The sequence below is a fragment of the Plectropomus leopardus genome, chromosome 23 (genome assembly GCF_008729295.1).
Source record: "Plectropomus leopardus isolate mb chromosome 23, YSFRI_Pleo_2.0, whole genome shotgun sequence".
NCBI classification, from domain to species: domain Eukaryota; kingdom Metazoa; phylum Chordata; class Actinopteri; order Perciformes; family Serranidae; genus Plectropomus; species Plectropomus leopardus.
In genome coordinates this window covers 5943248-5955347 of record NC_056485.1, presented here as the reverse complement: position 1 = coordinate 5955347, position 12100 = coordinate 5943248, and the positions used below count along the sequence as shown (strand labels likewise).

At 39.7% G+C, this 12100-nt stretch overlaps 1 protein-coding gene across 1 annotated transcript; it reads left to right on the top strand.

Moving 5' to 3' along the window:
* Window positions 1-3174: 3174 nt before the first annotated feature.
* cldn7a (claudin 7a) lies at window positions 3175-10489 on the top strand. Its single transcript, XM_042512519.1, has 4 exons — window positions 3175-3407; window positions 6755-6919; window positions 8175-8259; window positions 9082-10489. The coding sequence occupies exons 1-4, from the start codon at window positions 3185-3187 to the stop codon at window positions 9248-9250; spliced, it is 642 nt and encodes a 213-aa protein (XP_042368453.1). The 5' UTR covers window positions 3175-3184; the 3' UTR covers window positions 9251-10489.
* Window positions 10490-12100: the final 1611 nt, after the last annotated feature.

Here is a 12100-nt window from a genome sequence, read left to right as displayed (position 1 = left end):
CCACGAGAGAATGTTGTTAGTGCCCTTCTCTGGGCTGATTTAGGCTGTTTTCTTTTCAGCTCCTATTGAGCGTTGAGCAACGGCTAAACCAGCAAGACAAATGTGTGTTTACAGTTTCAAAAAAGAAGGTAGTAAAAGGGGGAGAGGGGAAAGAGCAATGTTCTTTTTTGTGTTCTTTGCAATCCAGGTCCCGGGTGGAAAAGCAGCCAAGAGGACATCAGATAAATCAGGTTACCCGTAGCAACAGCACTGGTAGGCCTGGGACCGGCTCTTGATCTTCTTCTTACTCATCTTCCTTCTCTACATCTTGCCGAGTGCTTCGTGCTCACCTTTCTTACCTTCATGTTTTTCCTTCACGCCTCTCCTTTATCTTTCACATCCTACCTTGAGCCTAGCAACTCTTTGAAGCACCCAAACCATGCCCTCCTCTTCCTCCTCAACCTCTGTATCAAAGTAAAACAGATTCCTAGAGCTCTGGGGTCATTCCTCTGCAGCAACAATGGGGCATTTGTTGGCTTCAACAGCTAAGACTTGAGGCCTGTTGCTGAGGTCTGGATACAGTATAGGGGACAAGAGTTATAGTGAGAAAAGAAGTGGGTGAAGGTGGGGGGCAAGAATGTGGGAAAATGAAAGAACTGAGTGGAGTAAAAGGAAAAGAGTAACAGGCCAATCTAGCAAAATCTCATTACATTTTAAATTGTTAATCCAGTCAGTAGGTGAGCACATTCCCATTAACCTGGCAGTGGGGATAACTTCCTCCAGGCTTATGGGTTATTACTTCCTCTCCCATTGCTGAAGCACTATTGTTTAGCCACAGTGTGAAGTCACACACACTGCAGCGCCAAAAGCCTGACCACTGATATGGACAATGCTTACTATTGTCTCTTGGTTTTTGCCCATTCAGTGCAGGAGGGATCCACAACTGGTATGTTAATGAACCTAAACAAACAAATCTATTGTAAAATATATAAATACAAGAGGTGTAAAATGCTCACCTTCCAAATAACATCCATTGATGAAAATTGAACTGTTACTAGCTGAACTGACTCATCTAAGATGGACCAGTGGTAAATTGTCTTCTTCCATTTAAGATTATGTGGTTTATTTTCTAGGTCCTGAACTGGAAAAACCAGTATGAAAATAACTTGTGAATTCCTCTGCTTCTCTTCTGGTACATATAGCCAATTTAAGGTCTGTGGTAATTTCCTGTGGCCCACACTTGGCCTGTTACATGCCAGACATACGGCCTGTGTACAGAGAGTGTATGGTATGGACCTGATCTGGCACACATCTTGCCCATTAGTCCACTGGCAGTATTTGGCCCAGAACTGGCACAAAACACCTGACACGGCCCATATAAGCTCCTATTTGTGAGTTTAGGAAGCCACACTCATGCTGAGTCAATGTCATCATTCAAGGCCAGATGTGGCCTCTAACACAACTTTAGATGTGGGCCAAATATTCAGTACTGTTTGGGACACCATTTTCAAATCTGATGTGTCAACATATGACTTTAAAGTAGTGTGAGCATTTCTTTTTTGGTGCTGTATAACAACATTCATTGTGCCTTAATGTGGTCTTGTCATCATTTCCTTTCATTCAGGAACTTGTAGAAAAGCCATCATCTTGTGCAGAACTCATTTTTCCAGACCCTCTGAGGTGCTGAAGCTGAGCCTGACTGGATTCTCTCTGTGGTTTCTATATCCTGGATGGCAGGGATGATGGCCTCACTGGCTGTGATGAATCATTCATCGAAATCCATCAGGTGACCTGTTGGCTATATTCCATGGAAAGTTTGTACATTCCACAGCTTAACATGTAGAACAGAGTTTTAATAATGTAATCTTTCCATTCTCACCCAGCAGTGTACCTCACATTACGAACAATATAGAGGTCCTGAATCTGCTCAGGGCCAGTGATTGATGATCTGTGGTAAAAGGACTGTAAGGAGTTTAGTTTACATTGTACAGTGACAGAGACATGAATTATAGCATCATTCTAGGTCAGTGGGTAAAGTGTGTATACTGTATGCACATACACACCATTTCTAGACTGGAGAAGAGTGGAAAAGATAAAGAATAGTTAGAGTAAATTCATTGGCATAGAGATGGGCAGAACAAATACACATTCACAGTTGTTAGCTTTTTTTTTTTTTTGGTGTTTGGTGAACCCCAATCTTCTCCATAATTTCCATCTAGAGCTGTGTTTTACCTAAGCTGTAGCTTTTAATCATATCATGTCTGCATTTTCTTTTTTCCAAAAACTTTCTGCATACTGATGTTGGAGGTAAATCTACAGACTCCAGATACCATGTTTTCTATGGCTCTACCCTTATATTTCCTGTTTAGTTTATTTTCCAATTTTACAACTTAAATACACACCAGAAAAAAATCTATAACAGATTTATACAAAAAATAAGAAGAAACAACCAAAATAAAATCTAGGATTTGTATATTCTATGTACTCCAAAGTCCATAATTCAAAGTACATAATTTGAACTGTCTGCAAACAAAACGATTATCATTTGGACACATTGCAAATATCACATAAATTTTAAAAAAAAACTGGACCCAGCATTGAATCTTGCCCCACATGTGACCCTAACCAAGTCAAATTTGTTTATTTGCTGTCTATTAACAATACAGTTACTAATCTATGAGAATATCATCCCTCTAATACCATATCTTTCAAGTTTCATGTTTAGTACTTTCAAATGCCTTTTTTTCAGATTAATATTGAACATGACCATATATTACAGAAATCAAACACATTAATGAGCATTTAAAAAAAAAAACGTATGAAAAAGTGTGCATTGTTGGAGCCAATAAAGAGTCTGGCACAGTCGAAAAGGTTAGAAATTGATAAAGAGAAGTGTTGAGTGAAGAGACAACCTGTTGCTTTGTTGGAAGAACAGGGGACATTTCCCAGCAGCTACTCCCCGCGACCACAGAGCATTGCACCTCCATGCATCAGCAGGCATGATAATTACACACCCACTTCACACCATCACCCACAACTCGGATGCCCATCCCCGACTCAAGACCCCCGGAACACAACTCAGGAGCGACACGGACTCTACGGCGGCTGTTTGCATCACTCAAAAACGCTTTTTCTGGAGGTTTACTGTTTGCAAAGCAGGAGATAACTTCAGTTCAATTAAAGAAGGAGACTTTTTTTGCAAGCGATGGCCAACTCCGGTATTCAGCTGCTGGGATTCTTCCTGTCGTTAATAGGCATCGTCGGACTGATCATCGGGACTATTTTGCCGCAGTGGAAGATGTCAGCGTACATCGGGGACAACATCATCACAGCGGTGGCCATGTACCAGGGACTGTGGATGTCATGCGCTTTCCAAAGTACCGGACAGCTCCAGTGTAAAATCTACGACTCCATCCTGCAGCTCGACAGTAAGTCTCTGACTAACATGTCAGTCATCACTGATTTCAGTGCAGCGGGTTGGATTATTGTTCGATCTTCACACAGTCTCTTATTCATACCTCTGCACCTGGAGACCCACCTGGTCCATCAGAGCACCTCCTCCACCTGAGTCAGATCTCAGTGGACCACACTGTTATCACTCATTAAGTCTGCCACCTCAGGGTATACCCTGCTCATCACACTGTAATTACTAACCACAGTCTATACAGCAGTCACAGTCCACTGTCATCTGTCACTACAGTGGGACATTGTCTTCTACATAAGAGATGCAGGAGAAAAAAAGTTTGAGAGGAAAGATTAGAAAGATCTTCCTAAAAGCATTCCTGAGAATGCTCACCCACATATTTTTACATTCTGGGAAACCCTCCCAACCAGGACTGGACCTAGCAAGATCAGAGCTCTGGGGACCCCCCCCCCAAAGAAAATAAATAAATAAATAAATTTACTGTATTTATTACTAACAAGGACAACAAAAGCCACCAAGAAATCAAAACAGATGAACAATTTTGCTGCCAAAAAGGCTAATAATGAAGATAATTGATAAATATCGATAACATAAGGGTATCTACAATAATTTATCAAATTTTTCATATGCCTTTTCATTTTCTCTTACTCAAGTCCTCTCCCCAAACTCTCCACTACACCATGTCCCTTATGTTCATGTTAAGCACACATGACCTCATAGTTGAATATTTTGTTACTGTGGCCATGTATTTGTTAAAATATAGACTATACTAAAACATGGCTTTCTTTATAGCTTATTATATTTTCCCAGTTTATCTCACTATCTGGGAGACAGAACTTTGTTCCTAGATGCTATGCTGTCTCCTCTTTCGCCACCATGAAATAGAAGCTCTCATGGAAACTCAACTATTGTTGCGTATTACAAAAGATGTTGCTAAAATAATTAGTTTCAAACCTTCATAAAAGAAGAGGGGTGACCATGGTAACTCCACTGCTGCAGCACAAGCATCTGAACAATCTACTGTATATACCCACCACACATGCTCACAAGGCCTTTAGAACTTTACCCACGCTGAAATGCACACGACTTAAACTCAGAAGAAACTGGCAGCTCTGGTTTTAATTCATAGCATAGCACTTGCTCTAATTAAAAACCATTTCTTGTAATGGACAGGCGCTTTAACTTTCTTTGCAAACTCTGATAAAAAAAAAAAAAAAAACTGAGAATTTCTCTCAGTTGCCAGAAATAGCTGGTAACAAGCCCTCGGCCTCAGACTCTCAGGAACCCAATTAGAACCATTTTTATCAGTCTGTGATAATGTGATTTTGGATGAAGTTGGCTCCACTAAAATTTTATTAAAGAACAACATTAGTTGAAATGATAAGGCCTCAAGCAGGCTCTGTCTTATATTATTATCTTTGTTGTCCATCTGTCATATAAAAGGCTCTTTTTAAAAGAATACATTACACAGCCTTCTAAATTAACTTGTGTTTTACCAAGTAACAAACACCTTAATTGGAGCCTATTTTCCCCCCGGGGCCAATTAGGGGGTCAGGGCCTAACGGAGCACCTTCAGAATGATGACTTTGATTCCGCATATTCCAATTATGTGACCCTACGGTACAGTTTCGTACGACTGAAGCTTTAGGTACACGTCAGCTTGCATTTTTTACACAATTTACCAATGTAACTTTTATTTTACAAAAGATTAAAAACGTTTTATGAAGATGTTATGTATCCTTAGACTGTAAAAAAGAATGAATGACGCCGCCATGACATCACCCACTGGCTTTTGAAGCACTGAGTTTGACGTTTTTGCCGTTGCCATCTTGTATTTTTGCAGCAAGGTGACCATATTTGGAAAGATTTGAGCTAACCTGGATGCTAACTGATTGCTTGATTATCCAGTGCATTTACAGCTATGATTAGCTGTGATGATGCTAATAGAATTTTTTGGAAAACAGGATTAAAACCATCAAAACTAAATGTACTCACTGCAAAAATGGAAATTCGTCTCCATTCTGAACAAGATTTTTGTAGGAGACCAAAACATTACAATTAGCAATGGCGGCAATGTTGGTAAGGTAACGTAACCAAGGCCTGACTCACAGCGTATAGATGTAGGCGTAGCTGTTGCTATCTCAATGTGTTTTCAGTTCATGAAAGTCTTAAAGTCTTATTGAGACTTAAAGCCTCAATAACAGAAAAATTGATGCGTTATATAAAAATTCACCCCCCTATAGTTGTAATCAGTGTGGGAATTAGCCACAGAGACCAAAGTTGTGTTTTGTAACAAGCTGTAGACATGTTTATTTCTGCTGTAAATTAGGACATTTTAACACACATTTAGGAGCCAGCCTCAAGTGGCCAATAGAGGAACTGCAGTTTTTGCCACCTCCATGTTGATTTCATTTTTTAACTCTGGAAGTATCTATTCATATCGATCCCATGACAGAGTAGTACTGGACAGTAAAAAGAACACAATGTCTTATTCTTTTTGATATTTCAACATCCATATATAACATAACTACCAAACCAACTTCTCTCTGAATCCCCTTTTCCCTACAATAACTGTCAATATATGTGCCACATTTGGAAATCCACTACCATAGATGGCTCAGAAACAATAATGAGACCAGTGTAATGTAACTCAAAGTCAGGATACTGTGTATCCCGCCCTCTATCTCTATTTATAATCTACTCTATTGTTCCCCATGTCTCGTTATTTTATAGAGTTACCGCCCCAACTCTCCCTCTCCTCTGCATCCTCCTCCCCTCAGTCTCTCTATCCATCCCTTCCTCACTGCTGGAGGGTTTTGTTTGTTTGGGCAGGGCAGGGATGGCCTAGACTGGCACAGACTGGTTCTAGGTGGACAGAGTGGAAGAGACAAAGGGGGGACTCACCCTGTGATAGGTTTATAGAGTAAGGAAGGGGGGGGGGGCTACTGAAGGATGAGGATCCTAACAGTAGTGTTTCAGGAGGCCTTCACCTCTTAAACAGCAGCAGATGGAGGAAAGAAAGAGTGTGAGATGTGCCGGTGTGTGTTCATGTGTATCCCAGGGTTTCCTCTTCCAGGAAAAGCTCACATTGAAATGTCCTGACAGGCTAATGTGAGTGTAATTCACAACCTCTGGACACACACATAAAGCCTCTCCGATGGGTCGAGGCTTGTTTATTACTCTTTCCTCATCATGTAGCAGTTTGTGCTTGCAGGTTTGACTTTATATGATCTTTTTTGTTTGAGTTTTTTTTAAGCTACAATTGCACATAACACAAAACAAAAGGCCATCTATTCTCTAAACCAACCCTGTACTCTTGATAACCATTTCCTTTCTCTCTGTTTGCCTCAGGTTCGCTTCAGGCCACCCGTGCCTTGATGATAGTCGGCATCATTGTGTCCATCGCAGGTCTGGGTGTGGCCTGCATGGGAATGAAGTGCACCACCTGTGGAGGGAGCGACAAACTGCGCAAGTCCCGCGTCGCCATGACGGGAGGCATCATTCTACTAGTGGGAGGTGAGGATGCCGTACAGTATGAGTTAAATTTGGTTGCATGCAGACATATGACAAATTAAAGGGAAAAACAACATAAAGGTGTTGTGCCACCACAAGCTGCACAAGCAACTTATGTGTGCAGACTTTCGCCAGAGCGCTGTCTAACACGCTGCTCTGAAATTTCCAGGTTTTCAATTGGGTTGAGACTATATAGTATACTTTGGTAAACACTGGGAGACACTACAGGTGAAAACAGTTCATTTCAAGTAAACTCACAAAATAAGCATTGAGGTATTTAAATTCACATTTCTGCTCTGGAAATTGAATGCAAAAAGCACATATTTAAGTACATAATGCCTCATATGCATAATTAGACCTAAAATTTTAGAACTCTCACCTGAAATTTTGAATATATAATTAAGACAATAATAAATATAGTTTACTGAATTTTTTTTCAGTTTTATGATCAAATTTAATATCCCCCCCCCACGGCTATTTTTTTTGTTTTGTTTTTTTGCAGGACATTTTTTGCCAAATTGCTTTTTTTGTTTTTCTTCCATTTGTTTTTGAAACAAATATAACCAATTTTTGTAGGTTTCAGTGGTTTGCACGCAAGGAAAAAGCATCTGAATGCATCAGAAGAAAACTAATCTAGACAATGAGAGAATTCAGGTGTTAAAGGGTTAAGGAAAGAAAAACAACCAGCCTATTTGATGAACAGTGAATCATCTAACATGCACAGATACATCTTCAAATTTCGGCTGTGTGGCTCTGGCAAAATTACTCCTGCACAACGTCATATAATTTAAAGCCTAGCTGAATCTTTGCTGACCTCATACCGCTGTATGGGACCTATGCTTATCTATATTATTGCCTGTGGGATCAGTGATAATCAATACAGACCCTGTTACATAATATTTCATCGAAGCCACCCAAACTCACCTCATCATCACGTTTTTCCTTAGATCTTGTATTCATCATACAGCAGGTAGGAGGAGGTTTGATCCCAAGTCCAAAAAGCTTTCCTCCCACTCTGCTGCTGCAGCTCTCCAGGGGTCATTAGACTGAATGAGTCCAGAACTCCTGGCACTGATTCTAACATAAGAGGTCTGAGCGGCTCTGAAGACAACAGGAACACTAAAAGCTAATTGTGCTGGAGTCAATAGCTAGCCGCCTGGTGACTATAAAGGGGGGTAAAAGCATGTCTCGGCTCTCAGGTTTTGATGATGTGCTGATGGACCGATTGATCTTTGTTGTTGACTTTCTCTCCTCTCAGGGCTGTGTGCCATTGTAGCGTGCTCCTGGTTTGCTCATAATGTGATCCGGGCGTTTTATAATCCCTACACTCCAGTCAACACCAAGTAAGGAACCCCAGAACACAGTGTGCTCTATGTGCTGAAATTGCTTATTAAATTTCTTGAAACAAGTTAGATGAGAAGATTGATTCTGCTCTCCAATCTGTCAGTTATTTATGAAGTTACAGCCAGGAGACAATTAGCTTAACTTAGCATTAAAAGGGTAAAAATAGTTATCTAGCTCTGTCAAAAGGTAACAAAATCTATATGTGAAAGTTCAATAATGAAAACATTACATCTTAATATAATTCATATAAAAAAACAAGTGCAATTAGCTTGATTTTACAGCTAAGCACCAGACTGTCACTTGGCCTGACATTCTGTTTCTACGCTAATCTAACTGGCTACTGGCCTTAAGTTATATATAGATATGTATTTTGTACTTATGATCTAAATCTGCAAGGTAACTTATGACTTTGTCTCTTAAATAAATCTGGTGCAGTTTAAAGCGCAGTATTTGATTCCAAAATGTAGTGGAGTGGAAGTATAACGTAGAAAACATGGAACATGGAAATACGAAAGCAAAATACAAATACCTCAGAACTGTACTTTCCACAGCTGCATAAACAACACTTGTGTCCACAGTGGCTATCCAGCAGTAGTTTAGCTTCCAGTAAAAGACCTGTAGACATCTTTTAACACTGCAGGTTTAAATTTTTACAAAGTTAAGAAATCATTTTACTTTTAAACTGAGGTGATGCAATAGAAATATGTTTGTGTGTAACAGAAAAATCAAAAAAACTCAACTTTGCCAGAGGTTCAATAATTCACTGGATATCCAAACTTTTCATTTTGAACTAAATGCTAAACACCATCTTGTGTGCCCAGGTTTGAGTTTGGCGCTGCCATCTTCATCGCCTGGGGCGGCTCCCTCCTGGACGTCCTGGGGGGAGCCATGTTGGCCGCTTCCTGTCCACGAAAGAAACAGGTTTCCAAGTACCCGTCCATGGCCAGTTCCCGCTCTGGTCCACCGAGCAGCACTAAAGAATACGTCTGAGAGTGCCCCCCCCCCCCCCACAGCTTGGGACTCCAACAGAAGCTGACAAAGACCCCTCCATTATTTTGCAGCACCAGCGTGGAGGAAAACTGAAGGTGGATGTGAAATTGTGAATCACAGAGGCAAAGAATTACAGACTTTTTTCTTTTTCTTCAGGCAGACCTTTGATAACCCTTTTGATTATCATGCAGCACTCTCAATTGTTTGATGAATGATGTCTCTCACCCCGTCAACACATTCCACATTTGTTTACAAGTGATCTTCGCAAATACATTATAATTGGATCCCCTGACTTAATGGACAAGCCCTTGGGGTGTAACCTCTTGAATTGTAGCCTAAATGGTGGATTATCGCCAACGCTCGCACCTCGGCGTTAAAACCAGCATCTATTAGCGTTTGCCATGTAATTGAAAGTAATCAATTCCAGTTTCTAGGCTGCGACTCAGGGGCTCTGTACAACAGAGACACAGGCTGACAATACAGTGTTTTATATTAACCGTTGGTGGTTCCAAAATAGACGTTACAACGGGCAGGGTGTGACTTCACACAAAGGGCTCACTGTGTAGGGTGGCCGTATCACACAGGCCTTTTACTACAGCACTCACCACAGGCGCTGCAGCTCTTCATACCAGTCTGTTACAAACCCTGCTCAGATATGAAATATTTTATTGTGTAGTCACTGTGCCGTTATCACTCTAATAGCTTCCATATCAGCCACTTTGAGATTTAACCGCCTCTATTTATTTTGACAAACGTAGGATGAGGTTTTGACTCCTCTGTAGGTTTATATAACAGGTAGATCACCGCGGCCCAGCTCTAGCTTTCACAGATTATAAATATTTGTATTAAGATCTTTTATGCTCTGAACAGTGTCCGCTGTATTTTTAAAATGTCATAGTTTTATATACTTGGCTCATTTAGCAGATAATGATGTAGCGAACACGGAATGATTTTTTTAACATGTCCAACGTTACTTATATAATAAAAATATTGCAACATTGTTAACTATTTGGTGGCCATAGTAGCTGATATTATAGTAGTTTTATTTTCCATTGATGCAAAGATTAAAACGGGATTTCCTTTTTGCAAAACCGCAAATAATCAATACTTCTCAAAACTCAAACCAAACAATCAACAACATTATTTAGTTGAATGTAGAGACATGAAAGTTTAAAATTCAAACTGTAGACTGGCAAAAATACAAAAATAGGAACAACCTTTTTTTTGTGGCATTTTATATTCGCGTCGTCCGTCCGTCTGTCCGTCCTTTGTCCGTCAGTCAGTCTGTACAATCCATTCTTGTGAACGCGGTATCTAATGAATGCTTTGAGGGGATTTCTTCAAATTTGGCACAAACATCCACTTCTACTCAACGATAAACTTATTCGATTTTGGTGCTCATAGATCAAAGGCCAAGGTCTCTGTGACCTTCTCTGTCTCATTCTTGTAAACCTGATATCTCATGAACACCTTGGGGTAGTTCCTTCAAATTTGGCACAAACATCCACTTGGAGTAATTTTACTGGTTAAAGGTCACTGTGACCTTGCTTGTGAATGAGATATCTGAGGGAATTTCCTCAAATTTGGCACAAGCATTCACGTAGACTCAAGAATGAATTGGTTAGAATTTGGTTGTAGAAGATCAAAAGTTAATGTCAGTGTGACCCGAACAAACATGTTTTTGGCCATAACTCATACACGAACTGTGACAGAATTTCGCACAAATGTCTAATAGGATATAATGATGAGGTGATGACATTTTATATTCCAGAGGTCAAAGTCACTATGACATCATAATGCTTGAAAAAAAAAAGTTTTCTTGCCATTACTCTGTGTCATAATTCACCAACCATATCACTGTGTAGAGGGAAGTATTGTTCAGATGTATTTTTTTGGAAATTCGAGCACCACCGCAGGCTAAAAAAAAAACCCTGTTATGTGCCTTTCCATGTGACTTTCAACTGGTTTAGGAGTTAAAACATATCAAAAAACAGAAAGCATCAATACGAGTGCACATGAGGTTTTAGAACACAATTGGCAACATGTGAATCAAAACAACAGATTCCACAAAGATTCATCTTTTATTTTCCGAGATGCATCATGAAAAGTCGACCATTTCCATGCAAATGGTAGCCACAACCCCGAACGATAATCTTTGAGTCAGAGCTGTGAAATGCAGTGCTTCCATTACGCAAAGAAAAGTGAACTAGTAACAATTTCACAGCTGACTATGTAACGTGACATCAGCATGAGCCTCTACAGGCAATAGCATGTCATTTTAAGGTTCACTGCAATCTTTAAAAAAACCAAACAACTCTCCCAAAAAAACAAACATTTAAGATTGTCTCAGCAGTGAGAGCCAATCACAGGGAGCTGCTGTTTTTATGATCTCATCCTTTAATTGTAAAGTAAAGGTTAAAGACACTATGACGCCATCTGGGTGTAACTTAACAAGCAGGTTACTGCTGTAAATATTAATAGAAAGAAAGGGTCAGTCTTTATTAAGTGTCTTTGCCACTTTTAACCCTTTGCGACCTGACCAAATTGAATTGACACTTGTAAAAAACACAGGAAGAGGGCAATGAGCAATGAAAGGGGACTGAAACTGGCAAGAAATTAGTAAAAAGGATGAGAAAATTACCTAAAAATTTTTAAAAAAAAAAAAAAAAAAAAAATATATGAAGTTAAAAAAAAAGGAAAAGATGCCTAAAAATTGAAATAAATAATTAATTATGACAATTATATAGTTTTTCTCTCGCTTTTTTCTTTTTTTCCTGGAGCTCGGGGAAACTGTCCAGTTTTTTAAAATAATTATCTGAATCTACTTATTTCTTGCAGTTTGTGGAACAT

Bases quoted from the DNA above. Each gene is read 5' to 3' on its own strand.
- cldn7a (XM_042512519.1), top strand. From the start codon at position 3,185: ATGGCCAACTCCGGTATTCAGCTGCTGGGATTCTTCCTGTCGTTAATA. The intron at 3,408-6,754 runs GTAAGTCTCTGA...TGTTTGCCTCAG, and splicing joins CTCCATCCTGCAGCTCGACA to GTTCGCTTCAGGCCACCCGT. The intron at 6,920-8,174 runs GTGAGGATGCCG...CTCTCCTCTCAG, and splicing joins CATCATTCTACTAGTGGGAG to GGCTGTGTGCCATTGTAGCG.